Here is an 18,480-nt window from a genome sequence, read left to right on the forward strand (position 1 = left end):
CGTCAACAGCAACAGGGACCAACGCACGGAAATCAAGATGGCGAAACGTACGATGACCTGATTTGAGAAATCAACATAATTTTTCATAGAGTAAAGCAACTGTATGGTACTTCCACATGAGCCACATGAAACGCAAGACTAATGACATTCCATTATACATGTCACACTTTCGACTATATCCCAATTTCCAAGCAATCGAGTTTCGCGTTCAGATTCGATTATTGACTGGTTTTGGTCTCCCTCTCGTTATCGCGTCTCCATGACCAAGCTACTTAGTCATAATCATCGATGATGGTGCCAATACCCCTTTGTTCAGCTTCGTCAAGGACGAGCCTTGCGATTGACACATCTTGTATGCCCAGTCCGACCTGTACGTGCACAATATGACGACAGCGTCAGCAAACGATTGTCTTTTGACAACGTCTCTAGTCGGCGTGCTTGTTAAGCGTCCTTCAATAGGTATCGAAACCAGTCTTGAAGCACTTCGACGGTATTTTGCCTCTCGGACTAAAGAGTCTAGAGAGCGACAAACCGGATCATGTCGCCCGCCGAACCTAGTCCTGGTCTGGTCTCGATCTGAGAGATTCGCAGACCGCAGCACGACCACAATCACAACCCATAGCTCCGACAGCAGTGGCCGAACCAGATACTCACCGATTTGAAAACGATCACTCCCTCTTCTCCTCCACTCTTCTCCAATACTCTCTTCTTCATCGCTTCTGTTTCACTCAACACTTCTCCAAGCTCTACCATGTCCCTTTCTTTCAACTGCGCATCGATCAGTTCTCCCGCTTCTCTTGCACAAGCTTCTCTCGAATCGACGACGATCCCACTCCGTTTGATAAGAGCCGTATCTACTTCGTGCATTGTAGGTTTGTACGATCCGATAAGTATCACTCTCGTTCCCTTTTTCGGAGAAGTAGAAGTCGAGTTGAATAAGGGAGAGGTGGACGATGTGGTAGTTACGATTATGTCAGCTTGGTTGACCAGTTCGTTCAATCCCGATGACGAGGCGTCTGAGTGGACTGATAGGGCGATATTGATTTGAGGGAAGGATGATTGAAGATGCGATAAGAGAGATGAGGCGCGAGGGGTTGAAGATCGGATGATGAATGTTAGATTCATGATTGATGGATGGAGTCGGAGGAACAGTGTTGCATGAGCGAGCGCTTGTGCGCCAGTACCAAAGACGAGTAGATGCGTAGGAGGTTGAGGAGTCGGGAAAAGAGAGAGGAACAATGCAGAGCCTGCAGAGATGAAAGGGCATTATCAGCTGAAATGCACATATAGGTGGAAGGGAAGCACCGCCACTCACCCGCAGCATTCCGCAACGCTGTCAATTTCCTCGCATTGATCAACGCTTTCACCCTCCCACTACTCTCATCCATTATGATCGTACTTGCCGGCAATCCCTCTCCTCCACCTCCATTAGGCACTGCAACGATCTTGCATGCTGTGGTATTTTCCGTAGTCGACGTAGGCGCTCGTGAAGGCATGAAGAGGGTTGTAGTTCCTTCTGAAGCGATGGTGATTCGATGCGGGGTCTGGATGGATGGGATATCACTCGAGGGCGAGGAAGAGGAGGTCTGGGAGAAGGAGGTGAAGACGCTCGCTTGGGATGCGAGTGCCGTTTGGGGAGAGAGCGTCGTAAGGATCGAATCCACATCGGATGATGTCAAGATGCGTAATGGGGCCATTGTCAAGTGCCTTGCAGCAAGCAGAGATAGAGATGACCGGGGATGGAGGGCGGAGGTCAGCTTAGGCTGGTGCCGGGCTGCAAGAGTCAGTCGGTTGAATAAAAACACGATGCAGTGTTGTAACCCGCTATGAAGACCGGTGCAACGGATGGATGGAGGAGATTGACGGTGGGAAGGATGAAATGAGCGTGCAACGAATATATGATGCAGGTCCACGCCTGCAATCAAGACTGAGTTAGTCGTGTGATGTTCGGGATAGCCGCAAGATGGTGATGATAATCGCTATCGGAATTGTCCGAGCGGCAGATTAACGCTACAAGCGCCCGAACGAACCGACTACTGCGTCATGTCCTTGGTTGATGAGATCACTTGAGTGCATTTTGACCACTCCTTGCGGATTGTGGATAGGATAGATGATAGCATGTCGTTTGTGAGCAATTGGAGAGGCTGCGAAACGAAACGAAATTAGAAACGCGATTGAGATGTTCGCGACGCAATGAACAGTAGTCAATCGTATGTGGTCCGTCAACAACGCGTCCAACAACTACCACGCCTCTGACCGCTACCCTGCAAATTCACGAACACGACACGAACACGAGAACACGACTTACCACGACTCGTTCCCTTTAAACAGAACAGAACAATGCCTTATACGCGTTTATGATGCATATGAAGTCGTTCAAGTACGTGTAGGATTCATACGTATAAGAAGCGATTGATCCGACCTTTCTTCTTGTCCAGTATACCATTTTCTTCTTGTCAGATACTTTGATGTAGATTTACAATTTTCGTGACGGATCTTTGCATCTCTCCGCTTTCCCGCTTCGTATCGCCCGTGTGCCCTGCTACACTATGTTCACTTGATTTTTATCATCTCTTCGTCTACCTACCTACTCACTCGTTCATCACCACTTACAGCAATGTCGCCATCGCCATATCATACTTCACGCTTCACGCCTCGCAATAGCAGTCGCCTAGTCAACCCTCCTTGTCACTCGTCCTTTCTCCTCACGTGATACATGGCATCTCGATCCCGGTCTAACCGCGAGAGCCTCACATCGACACCAGCTTCCCCCGGCATGTACTCATCCTCGGTCGGTGATCGACACTCTATGGTGAACCGGACCGTCTCTTTCTCTCGCAACTTACAAAGGGCCGGCCGGCTCTAGGCAGCTATCACCGCAATACCGCAATATCGGTATCATTAACCAATTGATAACAGACACCGTTACCCCGCATCTCACGGGGGTGGAGTGAATCACCCGATATGGTAATTTCACTTGGAAAATCAGGGCGAGCGTGACGCGAACAAGGTTTTTTTAGGGTTTGAAATGGTGGAAATGGTGGAAATGGTTCAATCGACGAGACGCGTCAGGATTTTTGGACCACATCTCATCCCCTGGATCAGAATAATGTTCTCCCTGGCTCCCTCTCTCTCCCCGGTTGCGTGGTGTGGCTTGGGTCTAGAACTGGGCTGAGGATGGAGATGGAGGCTGAGTAGGAAGGATAAGATATGAGAAGAGTGGATACAGAGCGAGAGGAGACAGTAGCCGCAGAAGAGGGATTGCTCTGAGAGCGGGTCTCTAAATGACCGATAAGAGATCCGTGCACGCGTCTCAGGTCAGTGAACGGACTGTGTGTGTGTGTGTGTGTGGCCCTTGTGTGTGGTGGATAGGTGTGGCTGTGATCGTGTCCGTTAGAACACATGTGTGGCTGCGAACGGAGTAGACATGAGCGCTGCTTCTTGTCACTGTCCGTGAAGGTTCATGAGCGACTGCGGAGGCAGTCAGTATGGTACAAAGTGGTAGTTGGTGGGAAGCGAAGAGAAGTGGGTTAAAAGGATTCGGGGGGAAAAAATCAAAAACCAAGGGAAACGCGTGGAAAATCAGTCACACGGGCGGAAAATCCTGGTGCGAGATTTCATCGTTGTTTCGTGATCGAGCAGAGAGCGGATCGTTACCATTACATACACGCATACATACAGCACCCCATCGACATGTCCTCTGCGGCAAGCAATCAAGTAGCAGCGTCAACGATCGTCACCACTTACCCTCTCCATCTCATCTCATCTCATCTCACCTATCCTATCGTAAGAACCTTGTATACAATTCCAGGAAGTCTTCAGATTATAAGATTACATTAGGAAAGACAGACGAGACCCTTGAAACGGCGTAGCCTTTGTCTCTTTCGCTCTTGTCGTTTTTTAGTCCCTGTAATAATAATCATCCAACCTTGCTTCCTTCATCCTGTCACACGGCACAACCACCCAGTGCATTCATTTATCGTTTTCGTTTTCCCTCCCTTGTATGCTTTAACGTACAAGCCTCTATCTCTGTCGATCAGAAAGCGAAAGCTTAGTTGGAGCGAACAAAGAAAGAGGCGAGAGTGCGAGGAAAGAGGGATCTATCGGACACTGTTGCTGTACCCTAGACCCTTGATTTTTCATTCCACACCCACCCACCCACCCATAACGCACACCCACACCCACAAGCACAAGCACAAGCCTCTGTTCCAGCATCCCAACAAATCGACCACACCATACCACACCATACCATAACATACACTACTAGCCCTACACCCGGAGTCTCGGCGTCGATCTGGGACCTCACTACTGCCACCACCTACCTCATATAGACCATTCCGTACCCTTCCTCCGAAGGAAAAGGGAAAGTAAAGAAAGCCCGGGAACTCTAGACTCTGGACCATCAGAGAGCAAGAGACATACAGTACAGCGGTAGAAGCGAAGCGGGGAGGAGCAAAGAAGCGACAAAGGTAAGTTGGGATAATACTTGCTTCGTTGGTGGATCATTTCGGATAGTTTGTATGGTTTTAACGCTAGCTAGCTTTTCATTTGCCTTCGTTCAACCCTGCACACATTACATTAATCATTACACCGGATCCCCTCTCCATCATCCAGTGCTATCAGTATCACCTCCATCTCTGTGTATTATTGCTTGTCTTCCTCCCATGTCACGCACAACACTCATTCTATAATCATAATACATCATCATCTCAGTCCCTCTCCACAGTCGATTCCAGAGGTTATTGTGAAGAACATCCCGGTTGACGGCATTACGGCCTTACCCGCAGGACAGCAAGCAGTGTGGGCCTAGACACCTACAACACTTCAGTTGCTCTTCCAGCGAGCATCTCTCCACATACCACCTCTTCCTCCCATCGTCCTCGTCGTCAATAGCTCCACGATCACATTTCTACTCGCCTTGCACTCTTATCTTCGCTGCGATACCAAATCACACATCACTCAACCTTCGAGCCAGCCTCGATCTGTACTACCACCATTTCAACAAAACCTCGACTCCACCTGGCGCTGAGAGAACATCGAGGATAGAAGTGTAACAAAGTAGAGGTCACCGAGGGGAAAGTGAAAAAGAATCGTGAGTGTCGACTGCATCTTTATCACACATCCCCTTGTGAATTTCCTCCTTGCACAGATGTTTCGATCCAAACCATGTCTCAACTTGCCCTGTGGGATCGAATGTGAACATCACTTGATCACATCTCCTCTTCGAGTGATAGTGATGGGAAACTGTATCTTCCCGAGATCAGTCCATCCAAACGCTGTCTCAGATTGCCATCTCTATCCTTCCTCATGCCAATGTGCAGGTTGGCATTGTCACATTTTTAGCCGTTGTAACCGAGCACCATCATTGGTTACTGCACAATCCACTTGACCTCTATCACTCCTTGATTCGAGACCCAAACCACATCGTACCCCGTGCTGATCGTTCCATCATGGTACCAGCACTACCCCTATACTTCATCGATCCAGCATACATACATTATACACCTCATTTCAGCCACCTGTCTATCCCACCTGTAATGGCAGGACCAGTCATCTACGAGACCATATCACACAATAGCACCATGTCACCACATGGCCAAGAGCTCATGACGGACTGGACTCCGACACTGGGCAACTTCGGATCAGGTCTGAGAAGGGAGAAGGATGGGTGAGTTGCAAAAGCTTCCCAAGAGTATCAATCAGCCAACTAACCAATACCATAGGTTGATCAATGACAATCGAAGCGTTGCCTCACCGACATATTCTCACCTCTCACCGTCTGAAACCAATAGCCAATCGTCTCCTTACTCTCATGGACAGACGATCGTCCTCAACGCACCTGCTCCGACATACCATTTGCCCTACCCCACACTTTCGGGGACACATCTTCAGCCCATGGCTGCTTCACATTCTCCTCGCCATTCACCTCTGGCTCAAGGACAGACATACTATCCCACATCGAATGGCGATTTTGAAGTCTATCAAACTCCCTCTCGCCCGGGCCACTCTCATGACAAAGCCTCACCTAGTCCGTACGGGGATCAAACATCTTATCCTCCCCAAACGAATGGCTACGAGGGCGCTCCACCATTGCTTACCACGACCACCTTGTCAAGATCTTACGACTCGACTATCCCTTCGTATTATCAACCTATCGATGGTCGATCTACTTGGACTCAAGCGACAGCAGACAAGGAAGCTGCAGGGCAGAAGAGAAAGAGAGAGAAGCAGTCTTCAAAGGACACACCGCCAACCGGCAAAGCTTTGAAGACACCGAAACGAGCGAAACAACAGCAAGATGAAGGTGGTGGTCGAGCGTCCAAACGAGTAAGAGTTGACGAGTCTGCACGACCCCCTCACCTACAATTACCTACACCGCCATCAACTGGTCGAGACATCGCGCCTGCCAACTTACCACCTCACCTCCGAATACCCATGATGGCCGAGGAGACAATGTCTCCAATCGACGAGGGTCCTGAGATCGCTGCTGAGCAATCGGCCAGACGGGGCCTTGTCATCACACGCCATCAAGAAGAGGGGCGTAAACTCGGATTGTTAGGCGTCAGTCAAGGTGAACTTGAAGCAGTGAAGACACCGGAAGAAGTTCATCGATCGCCAAGAACTACAACTATCCCAGCAATTACAACAGACGAGTCAGGCATTGCTACGATCGCTACCAACGAAGTGCTCGAGAGCGAAGTCGCCTGGTTTGAGAACAGCACTAGGATCCAATCACCTCCTTCCTCCCCCGATCTCGTCACCTTGCGTACACCCACCATGAGCCACGACATACCGGTACCCGACGAAGACTCGGATGCCCCCGAGGTCAAGGCTCAAAGGATTACAAAGCGTCTACAAGCCTTTTCGGAACATTCCATCAAAGACGAATCACCATTAGTCAGTACCCGAATAGATTTGTTTGGCCGAGTCGCGGTCAGGAAGGATACAGCCATCAAATTCTTGGGATTGGACGGGTCGACAAGGCTGGTGGAGGAGACAAAGGCCGATGACGAGGATGTCTGGAGTGAGAGACCCATCGCCAGCAGCTCAAAGTCAGTGCTCAAGCCCCTTTGGCCAGATGCGGAGGCACCATGGGCCCTTGCAGGTGGGAGCAGGAAGGAGAGGATGAGAAGGGAGGAGACGCAGAAAGCAGCTTTGCTGAGACGGTACCTCGAAGCTGGCAGCGATGACAGCTCGGATGAGGATGTGTATGCTTCAATCTACACATCCTATGGGAAGGGAAAAGGCAAGAGCGTCACTCGACTACTCTCCTCCTCCTCGAGCGAGACTTCAGACAGCCGACGACGCTTACGAGGTGTCAGTCCGGACAACACTGAAGCGAATGCCCGATCTGCATTGCTTGTTAGTCTGCGAAATCGAGCTGTACCCGTCCTTCCAGCTGGTGTTGTCGCATGCGTGTGCGGAGCCTCTTCTACGAGCGGTATGGGATCAATGATATCTTGTGCATCGTGCAAGACTTGGCATCATCTCATGTGCTGCGGCATCGAGGATGAGTCGAAAATCGGACCGAATTGGTGGTGTTCCCAGTGCGATGTCGAAGCACGATCTATGCGAACCCCGGCTCACTCAACCCCTCGATCGTATACTCAAGCCGATCCGCGGTCATCAGCGGTCAAGAGCGATATCGGACATATCGCGCTCGCACCGTCTCCGATGTTTGTCACTGCTGCTCATATGTCCAGTACAAGAACACCGGTTGGGAGAACGATGGGTTCCCCGCAACGACCTCAACGAGCGAGAATGCTTTCGTATGGCAGTAATGACATGTGGCAGTTCACCGAGGACGGAGCGCCACCATCTACACCGGCGCCTGCCATGAACGACCGATACTCCACGCCTCGGATCGATGACGCACCATTTGACGTCACATCTACCCCTTCTCGACATCTCGACTTCAACTTCGGACAACCCTCTCTCTTCTCCTTGACTCCTCTTGGCGGACGATCTCGGGTACCATCGAGCATGCTCATCGATGGTACTCCCCTGCGAGGAATGATGCGGAATGTGAGCGGACCCGGCGGACCTCTCGAACCGATGTCTGTCCCCTCTCGTGCCGATTTCTTCCGAGAACTCAACAAGGGCTCTAATCCCGGACCCCTGTCGGCAGGTGCAGGCGATGTTCACACCCCTGTATCACCGAGATGGCCACATGGATTGTTGGGAGCGCATAACCTCAGTCCGTCGCCATTTGGACACAAGAGGCAGTTGAGCGGGAACAAGTTGAGTAGCATGAGGTCTAGTTCAAGGAGCGGTCTTGGTCTAGGTATGACCGAGGAGAAGGATGAGGAGTAGGCGGGGAGGGCATGTGGAGCGCATCACGACACATCATTATCAGTCTCCTATATTCTGCATCAGCATTCATTCCCACATTACGTTCCCGGTCGGATCCATAGTATCATGACGAAGGGGAGAAGTAGGGGGTCATAGATAGGAGAGTAGAAAGCAAAACATATAAAGGACTCGAAGTCACTCTGATACGTTGTGCAAATACATTCAGGCATGTTACGTAGCGTCATGTATTGAATGCAAGGAAAGAACACACTACATATTCAGATGATTGATATATATATATATATATATGCGGTCTGAATGAATGTTATCTATGGAAGAGAAGCTTGATTTCCTTATCAGTCAACCTTGATCTACGAGCAAACCGACGCGCTCAGATAGTTTATTTTGATTTTCCAATTAGTGCCTTTCCTCGCTTCTTCCAATCCTTTACGTTGAACGTCGTCGTCGTCGCACCTCCTCAATCCCTTTGCAGCAGCACATTGAACGATGATCTGACGACCCGCTTCGCCAGAAGACAATCGTGATTGTTGTGCGCGCGAGCCTACCAACCTCGTTCGTTGAACGACAATGTTGATTGACCTCTTACTCTTGTTACTTGTTCTACTGGTGCAAGATGAGCAACCCCCGGAGTGCGAGTGCGAATGTACTTGCGGGAGGAAGTATCGTGTGTCGGGGACGTACACGACGGACAAGGATCAAGTGAGAGGTGTAGTGAGGGCTTTAGATGACGAGATCAAGGTTCTGGAAGAGCAGGAGGGTTCGACCTTCAGAGAGGATGATGAGGCTAAGGGTAAAGAGCACGAGCAACAGTGCGAAGAGTACAAAGGGCAAGGACAAGGGGACGAATCAGCTCAAGAAGTACCGAGCTACAACGGGGGCTGGGGCAATGTAAGTCTTGATTTTCGTTAACTAATATGGCGAGCACCAAACTGATTCACCGCCTGGATGTAATCCCAGTGGGTCGAAGATAGTGCCTTGACCATCCAGCGAGAAGAGCAACAGCCCAAGGACGAGAAGCGGATATGGGAAGGTAGACCACTTCCTCCTCATTTTGATCGGTCTAGCAATGCATTTGACGCTGTAAGTGTGAGCTCGCAATCACGATAACGATCAAGCTACGCCCCTGACCATCCTTTGGTCTATCTTTCGTGTGGGGCGGACTCACCGGCTGGTCAGATTGCTGTCCATCTTCTCCTTTTCCTCACTTTTGTCCAAATATATTACTCCTCACTTGGCCCCGTCACTCGCGACTGATCAATTGACAAACAATCCCGCAGTTTCGATCGTCCAACCTCACTCTGGGTGGGAAGAGAAAGCGGAACGAGGAGAGCTGGTGTTCATTGTGCTCGAAAAAGTTCAGCTCGGTCACGGCTTTACAGCAGGTAAGCTGATTGGACTGACTCAACGATTATCACTCGAGCACAGATGATAGCTAACGTTTTGGGTCCCGCACAAACAGCATAATTCCGTATTGCACGATTTCGCCTCCGGCCCGTCGAATGCCATGTCAGCACCGAAGAGTCGAAGTGCCAGTCCCGTGGTATGTCATTCCTCCAAGACAATGTCAAATACGAACAGGTCGAGCTGACTCGTATTTGACGTGTGTAGAACTCGACCACATCCATGACTGCATCAATCTGCGAAGTATGCTTCGAAGAATACGACACCAACTACGCTCTTCGTCGTGTATGTCTTCATACATGATCTTTCAGAGAAATATACTTGTATCTGACGTAAACTTTTGTCTCGCTGGTTATAGCACAAGACGGACAAGCATCCTTGGTCGATGTTGTGCGGTGAATGTCTAGTCACTTTTAATCATGCTCAAGACGCTCGCGACGTGAGTACCTTTTGGTAGCCTCGCGACGCTGTTCCTCCCAATCTTGGACCTGTTCTTCTGAGCTGATCTCCCCCTTCCCACGCTCACCCGCAGCATTACGAGCTTGTCCACGGTACAACCAATATCGACTTCAGACGCACACAACGAATGCTCGATACCCTAAAAGAGGCGACACCACCTCCTCCTGTACCAATCACCGTGACGTACAAGAGTCATGTCGTGCATTCTTCCTATGGATGTACGGAATGCGGTATGGTATTTGGCCATCCTGCGGAGCTCGCAGCGGTGAGATTGTCCACATTCGTTCATCCTACCTCCTCCAATGCTGATATCCTCCGACTGCACAGCATGTCTCTTCGCCCTTCTCACATGGCGGCGCTCACCTCACGGCCGAGGATTTCCCACCTCTTTCCACCTCGATTAATGCGACTGTTGATACCGACCTTGAAATTAGTCAAGTCTCATCCGATCGAGGTACCACCATTCTCGAACGAGTCCCGAATGCGTGGGATGATACCTCGATGCCAAGTTTCATACTTGCAGAGCGGGAGCTGCCTGTTGAAAAGGAGGAAGTGGAACCGCTGGCAAAGTTGACACCGGATGTGACGGACGATTCGGACGATTCGGACGATGATGCTGGGTCGGTCTCGACGGGTAAGGCTTGCAGCAAGACGCATTTCAACGAGGTTGAAACGAGCAGCGAGGGGGGAGAAGCCAACGACAATCAAGAAGCCACGAGTCCAGTTGCAGCAGGACCAGCGAATGCGAACGAGAATATCAACGATTCCCTCGTTGGTCGTGGAACGGCTAATAGACCGTCAGATCCGCCGGAGGTTACTGCAGGTCAACTGCCTTGTGAAAGGTTTGTCGAACGAAAGGGAGAAAATCAAAGGACGACGGGCCAGGTCAGGGTCAACGCCGACCCATCTTCTTCGGAAGCGGTAGAAGCGGAATCATCAACTCGGCCAAACAATATCGGTGTATCGACAGTAGCACCGGTTCTGGATCTGGAAGAGACCGCACCAGAAGTGGCGATGACGGTCAAGTCAGAGATGTCTCTCACTGGACTGGTACTTGACGATACTACCGATCGCCCTCATATCGATTTGATACCTCTGAACATCAAATCGCCCTACGTGAGAGCGGCATTGTCGTCCGCAACTGGTCACTCAGCAGGAACCCCGATATCGAACAGCAAACCGCAAGATAAGAAGGAAGCTTCATCACCCCCGACATCCGAGCCCGTCGTGGTTGATGGGATCGAATGTCAGATTCCGTCCTTCACGATGCTGGACAGCAGTCCCGTCAAAACGAAAATCTCACTAAGCCCATCCCGACCCTCTCTTGCACTCACCCCCAACACTTCCAATGCATTGTCAACAATCGGTTTAAAATCGCCCCAGTTTGAACCTCTCACATTGGTAGACATAGCTGCTGGGGAAGGAGAAGTTGTAGACGATTGGTCTGCCTCGGAACGAGTCGAATACGATACCTCTTGCTCAGCTCCAAAACGGTCGATCATCTCGCTGGATTTGACAGCGCCTCAAAATGGGAATCGACCATTATCAAAGGGTGCGAGAGAGAAAAGGGAGAAAATACTTGCTAAGAACGGAAATGGAGGTGGAGGGGGTGTAAGAGGAGGAGGAGGACGGAAGACATTTCTGACGAGTACTCAACGTGATGCGGCATCACACCATAAGTACGGATATCCACACTCGGCCACATCGAAAAGGAAGGACGAAGAGAAATCTCCGCAAACAGAAGGAGGTCAACAGCCTTTCTACAATGATGGTTGGACAACACTTGATCCTACCCGTACGAAAAGTACCGCCACGTCAGAATCGGGCGGAAAGAAAAGAGGCAGAGGAGGGATGACGAAACCTGAGCTTTCTATATGGGATAAGAGTAGGATAAAATTTGAAGAGAGAAATAAGAGAATGACGAGTATCGTCGTAGATGGAGATGGGGAAGATCCGTATGGCGGCTGGTGAGTCAATAAGCTGGAGACGATGTGAGTTGTATATAGTAAGGTTGGTGGTGTCTTTGACCAGCCCACGATGGACAGAGGAGAGTGCGAGGAGTAATATCAGCGTGTTCGTTGAAACGTACCAATCAATCAATCAATCAATCAATCAATCAAGCAATCAACCATTCAATACTTGTGCATATTTGGTTGTTGTAACATATTCTATATTATCTCACAAATTTGAATTAAACTATGCATTCCCATCAGTCGTGCCTAAAGTACACACGCTGCATTCTGTGGCGGTAACGGATGGCTCAATGTCCAAATAAACGAGAACATCTCTACGACGACGGTAATACGTTACATCTTTGTATTTAGCTTCGTACACGCGCTCTGCAGCTTAGGATACTGTGCTTGTATCCACGCTCGTGATACATGAGGAGACATGCGTCTTACAAAACCTGTGCCACTCTGTACATACTGTCCATCTCCAGTCTCTCAACACCATTGACAGAGCTGTACAGCGGTACAGAACAAACACTTCGACACCGCTAACCCCCCCTCATCACTCAAGTAGGACTCTGCCTCGCTTCTGCAGCTGCTATACTCAACAGATCCAAATGTCTCGGCCAACCATGATTCGTCTTGACTTGCGTCTGTTCCACTTGTCCAATTTGTGTCGATATAGACATAGGGATAGGTATGGTCCCCTCATTCGGGTAAAATTGTGTTGATGTCGGTGCTTCAGCTTGATGAATGTAAGTTAAGTGTGCCGAAGAGTGATTCATCGTTGACGTAGTCGTGGGTCGTTCGATCAGCATCTGCTGTTGGTGCTGCTGATGCTGTTGATGCTGTTGATGCTGTTGGGGCGAGACCATCGCCATAGGGAGATACCGTTCTTCCTGCATTGGCAAGGGTGGCATCTGGATCGGTCGATGTGTTGGAGAATGAGAGTAGGGAGGAGGACCAGCATGATCTTGTTGGAACAAGGGCAAAGCCATACTAATATTCGGCGGAGAACGTTGCCATGCCGGTCGATCACCGTTGACATAGCTGGGGCGAATCTGACTCGAATGAGTGAAGCCATTGCGAGCGAATTGGTCTGGCCATTGGTCCGACTGAGTGCTTGTGAATGAGGGAATGAATGAATCGCCTACGCCTGACAAGCCAACCGAGGGCGGCTGCCAGAAGACTGGAGTACTTTCCAATTCATGTACGTGCTTCTGCTTCTGCGGGGATGTGGCTTCGAAGGCGTGCAATCGCGGTTGAGCCAGGGCGATCGGCGAGGAAGTCGCACTTGCAATCACGGTTGTAGTCGCAGTGACATCGGGAGCGATGTCAGTCGACGTGGAGAATGAGCTGTGCCTTGGCGCGCGCAAGATATTCGCCTGGGGAGGAGGTCTCTTCTTCCGTCGACTTGTTCCATCTTCACCGGTCTCCGGAGTAGACATACGAGAAAAGACGCTCTTTGATGGTGAGGACTCAGACTGGTCCAGTCCGTTCCGCTGAGGTTGAGACTCAAGGGTCAGCCGCGCTGCTGTAGGTTCGTCGTTCTGATGATCCGTGTCTAGGTCAATTCGTCCATTTTGTGCCAGCGGCAGGTCCGCCCTCATATGCTCAGGGGAAGGATTGTCGGCTCCGGCGACGGTTTGCGGCAGGCGAGAGAGAAACTGATTGGTATCAGGAATTTGATCAAAGGCTCGACGAGGTGGAAAGGCGAATCGGGCCGGGACAGGGGGTGAACAAGAAGATGCAGTCGACAGAGGAGTAAGCGATGATTCGGCACCAGACTTGTTCTCCCCCTCGTCGTCAGACGACCAATCGCCAACGGTGTCACCGTCCGAATCAACCTCCTTCACTCGGTCGACTCGTGGACGAGCTTCGCCTTCACCAAGTTTCGGTATCCTAATCTTCACCACAAGACCGGTATTTTGGGGCTGCTTGGACAACTTCTCACCGGTGTCGTCGTCGAGGTTCTTCTTCTTCCTTCCCTTCTTTGCCTTTGGTCTCTCCTCTCCGTCACCGTCATTTCCATCTTCCGCTGCCTCACTCCTTCGCTTTCGCTTTCCTTCTTTTTTACCCTTCTTCGATTTCGCTGGCTTGACGACCGCGACCTCTTCCGGCAACTCGGGTGAGATGATGTCCTTGTCCTGATCTACGATCCTGACAAAGTCAAACGGTATTCCAACCTTATCCTCCACAGTCTTCTCCAACCAGGTCTGTACTGTCATGTCTTCGGCTGCTCCTTCTTCACCCATTCGGATCTTGAGAGACTTTTGACGAATCCCAGTCTTGGGACCTAGCAGATGGACCAGATTCCGTTTTCGTATACAGGCGGAACAGTTGCAGCAATCTTTGCAAAGAGGGCAGATGAAGGAGCGGGAATCGACGTCGAAATCAAAGTAGCTGTAGCTGTATATCGTAAAGGAGGTACAATATGGGTTATATAGTCAGCGAAGGTTCATATACTTGTACGTTCTGATTACGATTATCTGACGGGAGGCGCTGGGGGAAGTAGGTCAAGGGATGTACCCAGCCATGAGGAGAGATGCTTGACATGGAGTCTCGAACCGCTTTCACTCACCGCTTGCAACAGGTCTCGCAGAAGCTGGCACGACACATGGGGTTGATATTCCTGCACTTCATCTTTGGTTTCTCCGATTTACGACGGCACTGGTGACATGCTTCTCCCGGGATGAGCTAGGAATGAGCATGATCAGTAACAATGAAGCTATAAATCAGAGCGATATGGCACACCGGACTCACAGAGTATGCTGATACGCCTTCTGGATTTGGCGCCGCGACGAGACCTTTGGTATCTCCCTCTATCATTCGATTCCACTTCTTCATCTCGCTCCTCAATTCTCTTGTCAGACCTCTCCATTTCCTCCATCTGAAGTCTTTCCCTACACCACCCACTTCCTCCTCCTCACCATCTGCCAATTCACCTCCTCGCCCAAACCCAAATCTCCATCTTCGCTCTTCCCCTTCTCTCCAATGTGATCGGTCTATATATTCTCCCTCTGCGATTCGACGTTTCATTTTCCGGTCACTGGGCATCTCGACACATGCCATCTTGTATGTCTGACCGGGCGGTGGGAGGGAGAGGATGTAGCCGGATCTGTCGAACACGGGGTGTTGAGGACCATTCTTCCGTCTCTTATTGGGTCCAGATGGGCGAGTCGTTGAGGGTCCTGCTATAGCAGATGAAGAGGGGTTGGGTCCGAGTAAGGCTGATGAAGATGTGATACCGAGAGAATCTAGCAGACGTTGATTCTCTTGTATACGTCGTTGTCGCTCTTCCTCATCTGTGAGTACGAAAGCAGGAAGAGGCGAGAGAAAGGACATATTCTCACATAAGCTTGTGAACGATGAAGAACGTGGTTGAATATTTAGATCATAGACATGGATAGCACTTACAGTTACGTTCGTCCTCATCTTCATCTTCTGTTGCAGATCCTTCATCCTCCTCTGCATCCCTTTGCGTATCGTCACCATGCAGTCCGGATAACGTTCCATTCTCGCTCAACTCCGACGCTCTCTGCTTGCCTTTGTCCTTTCCGCCAACTCCAAAGGAGCTGATTTCTTTTGGCGACGGTGGCGAGATGTGTTTAGTGATCGAGAACGCGGTTGACACGTCATGAATGATAGACGTCGGAGGTGGTGTAGGGAGTTTGGATGACGAAGCGGAAGGTTGGTCCGCTTCCGCTAAACAGGGTGTTTTGGGCATATCCGACGCGACTAAAGAGGTCATCTTGTCATTGATGCGACTCTACGAATCTGCACAAAATGGCCCAGAGACACAGAGAGGGAGACGACCGCTTTGATAAGAGCTCCGACGTGACAGTACTCAAGTAAGGTGAGATTGTGATACAGTCTGTATATATGACGAAGTCCACGGAGATGAGAAGCCAAAACAAAATACATAGGTCTTCGGAGAGAGTGTGCGGTGTAGTAATACAATTACGTAATTCAGATACCAGTTGACCTCCACTTCCTTTGACCACCTTAGAATTAGTGAGCTCTCGTTCTACTCTTCTTTCCTTCTTCTTCTCGCCTTCGGAACTCAAACGCAACGAGAGTGTCGAGGTACAGTCGAGAAACACGTTATGTGAGTTCACTCTGTAAGGCTCTTGCCCATCTGTCATTGCCCTGTTGATGATCCAACACAGCACAATGTCCATCGACGACAGCGAAGAAACGCAACGCTGCTGCTTTCCTCCGACCCCCGCGACTGAGCGTTCTCGCCCAACCACACCATGGACATCTCCTTCCTCTTCTTCCACTCGCAACAGAGCAGCGACTGAGGTACCATCCGATAACAAGGCCAACGAGATGATTAATCAACCTTTCATTCGCGCTAGCTCGGCTCTCCCATTCGCATCTGCTGCCCAAGGCGTCCCAAGCGATTGGAAGGTTAACGAAGACTTCATAATTCCCAACTCTCACCAAACTGCCCAGCATTGGGGGTCCACGATTAAGATCGAGAGGAAAAGTCCTGCTCCGACACCTTGCTTACTTACCCCGATCTCACAATCCAATCGCTCGCCTTATAATGAAGGAAAGATGGAACCGCCTGTCTGTACTCGACCAAGCTCATCTTCACTTGGGAAGCGCAAGGAGAACCCCGATGTACTCGAAGCTTCGGAAAGATCACGGGTATCGACTCCCAGCGTGGTAATCAAACGAGAACGTGCCCCGTCATCTGCGCCCGACATCAAGCCTTCCATTCCTATTCCTATCCTTCCTCTCCCGCTTCCGTCTAAGCGATTCAAGAAAGACGCAAAATCGCGTGCTCTCCTGATCCCCGTTGAGCAGTTGCCAGTTTTCCCTCTTCCACCTCTTCCAACAGTCGATGATCCGGATCTAGTCCAGCAAGTCTTCAGCCATCAGAGCTTGTTCGAGAAAGTCAAAGGAAGGTTTGAAGATCCAATCGATTGTCCGGCAAAGCATTATGAGAAGCTAGAGCATGTGGGAGATAGCATTCTGGGGATGGTGGTGACTACATGGTTGCATGAGACGAAGCCGAGGTTGACAATAGGGACTGCCACCGTGGGTGATGAGCTGGCCGTCATTGAGAGTGGTAACATTTGAGCTGACGAGATGTCCGTATAGAAGCTCAAGTCGCATATGGTGTCGAACGCGACATTGTCCCACCTTTCAGGCTTGTACAACTTGCCCCAACGTCTGAACGGGGATCCGAATCTCCTTCCTGTCCTTCGAGCTGAGACCGATGTTCGTGCTGCACTCATGGAGGCGTATATCGCTGCTCTGTATTTCTCCTTCCCGATCGACGAGCGTATTACAGAGGGAATGCAAGTCATCGACTCGTGGCTCCGAGAGATGTACGAACCATTATACGACTTCTTCTTCGACTACATGAAGAACGAGCACGACCAACACCATATGACGATCGGCGCAACACTCGATGGTCACGTCCAGCTACAATCCGATGCAGAGATTGCCCGTATCGACGCAGCTTCCTTGGGAATGGCACAACTTGTCCAGCTCTACACCGCTCATCAAGATAGAGAACTCAGATACGAAGAAGAGAGGTACGAGACTAATATCGGAGCCTTGTGGAAGATCAAAGTCACGGTGGATGGGATCGAGCTGGGAGAGGCGGTGAGGCCGGTCAAGAAGATGGCGAAGAATGTGGCGGCGTGGGAGGCGGCGAAGAAGTTGGGTTTGGTGGTGAGTACAAAGCGCAATAGCACCAGTCTCACCATGAATGGTGCTTGTTGGCAAGCGCGACGGATGATAGGGAGAATGGGAGCTAACGATTTGTTCCACCCGCAGATCGAAGGCGGTAGTTGATGGAACAGCGTCAAAAAATCCTACAGTAAGAACAGATATAACTAACGACAACGAAGATGAAGGAACGACAACGAAGATGAAGGAACGACAACGAAATACCACAAAGGAAGATTCACCACAGATCGACCCCTATTCCAAGACGGACTATGAACAAGCATTGTATCATACTCACAACCAACAAACTACATAACTTCTCGCTCTTACTGATACTGTGCGAGAACAGACTACTGAGCCGCGGTGCACTATAACTGTTATAGCTTTGAGTTCTCAGATTTCCCCCTTCTTATCAACGTACTTCACCTTTTTTTGCCTTTTCCCAAATTATTTTTACCGTATCACATTTACGTTCGTTCACATGCAGTCTGTGTTTCAAACTTGTAACCACCAGGCATCATCATCGTTGAGAGAGATTCATTATGGGTCGTCAAGTACAGAATTACACAAGCACAAACATATAGCACAACCCCTAGATCAGCTCCGGCGATGAACAATGTGATCCCTCCAAAGTGCGATCATTCCTACTTTGCCCCGATAGCGAGCAAAT

General features: G+C 50.2%; 5 protein-coding genes across 5 annotated transcripts; 3 read left to right on the forward strand and 2 right to left on the reverse strand.

Moving 5' to 3' along the window:
- Positions 1 to 272: 272 nt before the first annotated feature.
- Positions 273 to 1,697, reverse strand: CI109_106867 (uncharacterized protein; the record flags this gene model as incomplete). Its single annotated transcript, XM_032002068.1, has 3 exons — positions 273 to 368; positions 655 to 1,247; positions 1,316 to 1,697. The coding sequence occupies 3 exons, from the start codon at positions 1,695 to 1,697 to the stop codon at positions 273 to 275; spliced, it is 1,071 nt and encodes a 356-aa protein (XP_031863625.1).
- Positions 1,698 to 5,582: 3,885 nt separating this feature from the next.
- Positions 5,583 to 8,313, forward strand: CI109_106868 (uncharacterized protein; the record flags this gene model as incomplete). The annotated part of the gene is made up of 2 exons (XM_032002067.1): positions 5,583 to 5,668; positions 5,724 to 8,313. 2 exons carry the CDS (start codon positions 5,583 to 5,585, stop codon positions 8,311 to 8,313), a joined length of 2,676 nt encoding a protein of 891 aa, XP_031863624.1.
- A 567-nt stretch (positions 8,314 to 8,880) lies between these two features.
- Positions 8,881 to 12,144, forward strand: CI109_106869 (uncharacterized protein; the record flags this gene model as incomplete). The annotated part of the gene is made up of 8 exons (XM_032002066.1): positions 8,881 to 9,201; positions 9,271 to 9,393; positions 9,591 to 9,695; positions 9,773 to 9,853; positions 9,922 to 9,999; positions 10,073 to 10,153; positions 10,247 to 10,438; positions 10,501 to 12,144. 8 exons carry the CDS (start codon positions 8,881 to 8,883, stop codon positions 12,142 to 12,144), a joined length of 2,625 nt encoding a protein of 874 aa, XP_031863623.1.
- Positions 12,145 to 12,688: 544 nt separating this feature from the next.
- Positions 12,689 to 15,873, reverse strand: CI109_106870 (uncharacterized protein; the record flags this gene model as incomplete). The annotated part of the gene is made up of 4 exons (XM_032002065.1): positions 12,689 to 14,531; positions 14,704 to 14,819; positions 14,886 to 15,427; positions 15,540 to 15,873. 4 exons carry the CDS (start codon positions 15,871 to 15,873, stop codon positions 12,689 to 12,691), a joined length of 2,835 nt encoding a protein of 944 aa, XP_031863622.1.
- Positions 15,874 to 16,295: 422 nt separating this feature from the next.
- Positions 16,296 to 17,936, forward strand: CI109_106871 (uncharacterized protein; the record flags this gene model as incomplete). Its single annotated transcript, XM_032002064.1, has 3 exons — positions 16,296 to 17,171; positions 17,235 to 17,813; positions 17,919 to 17,936. The coding sequence occupies 3 exons, from the start codon at positions 16,296 to 16,298 to the stop codon at positions 17,934 to 17,936; spliced, it is 1,473 nt and encodes a 490-aa protein (XP_031863621.1).
- Between the last annotated feature and the right edge of the window lie 544 nt (positions 17,937 to 18,480).

Source organism: Kwoniella shandongensis, chromosome 13 (genome assembly GCF_008629635.2).
Source record: "Kwoniella shandongensis chromosome 13, complete sequence".
Taxonomy (NCBI): domain Eukaryota; kingdom Fungi; phylum Basidiomycota; class Tremellomycetes; order Tremellales; family Cryptococcaceae; genus Kwoniella; species Kwoniella shandongensis.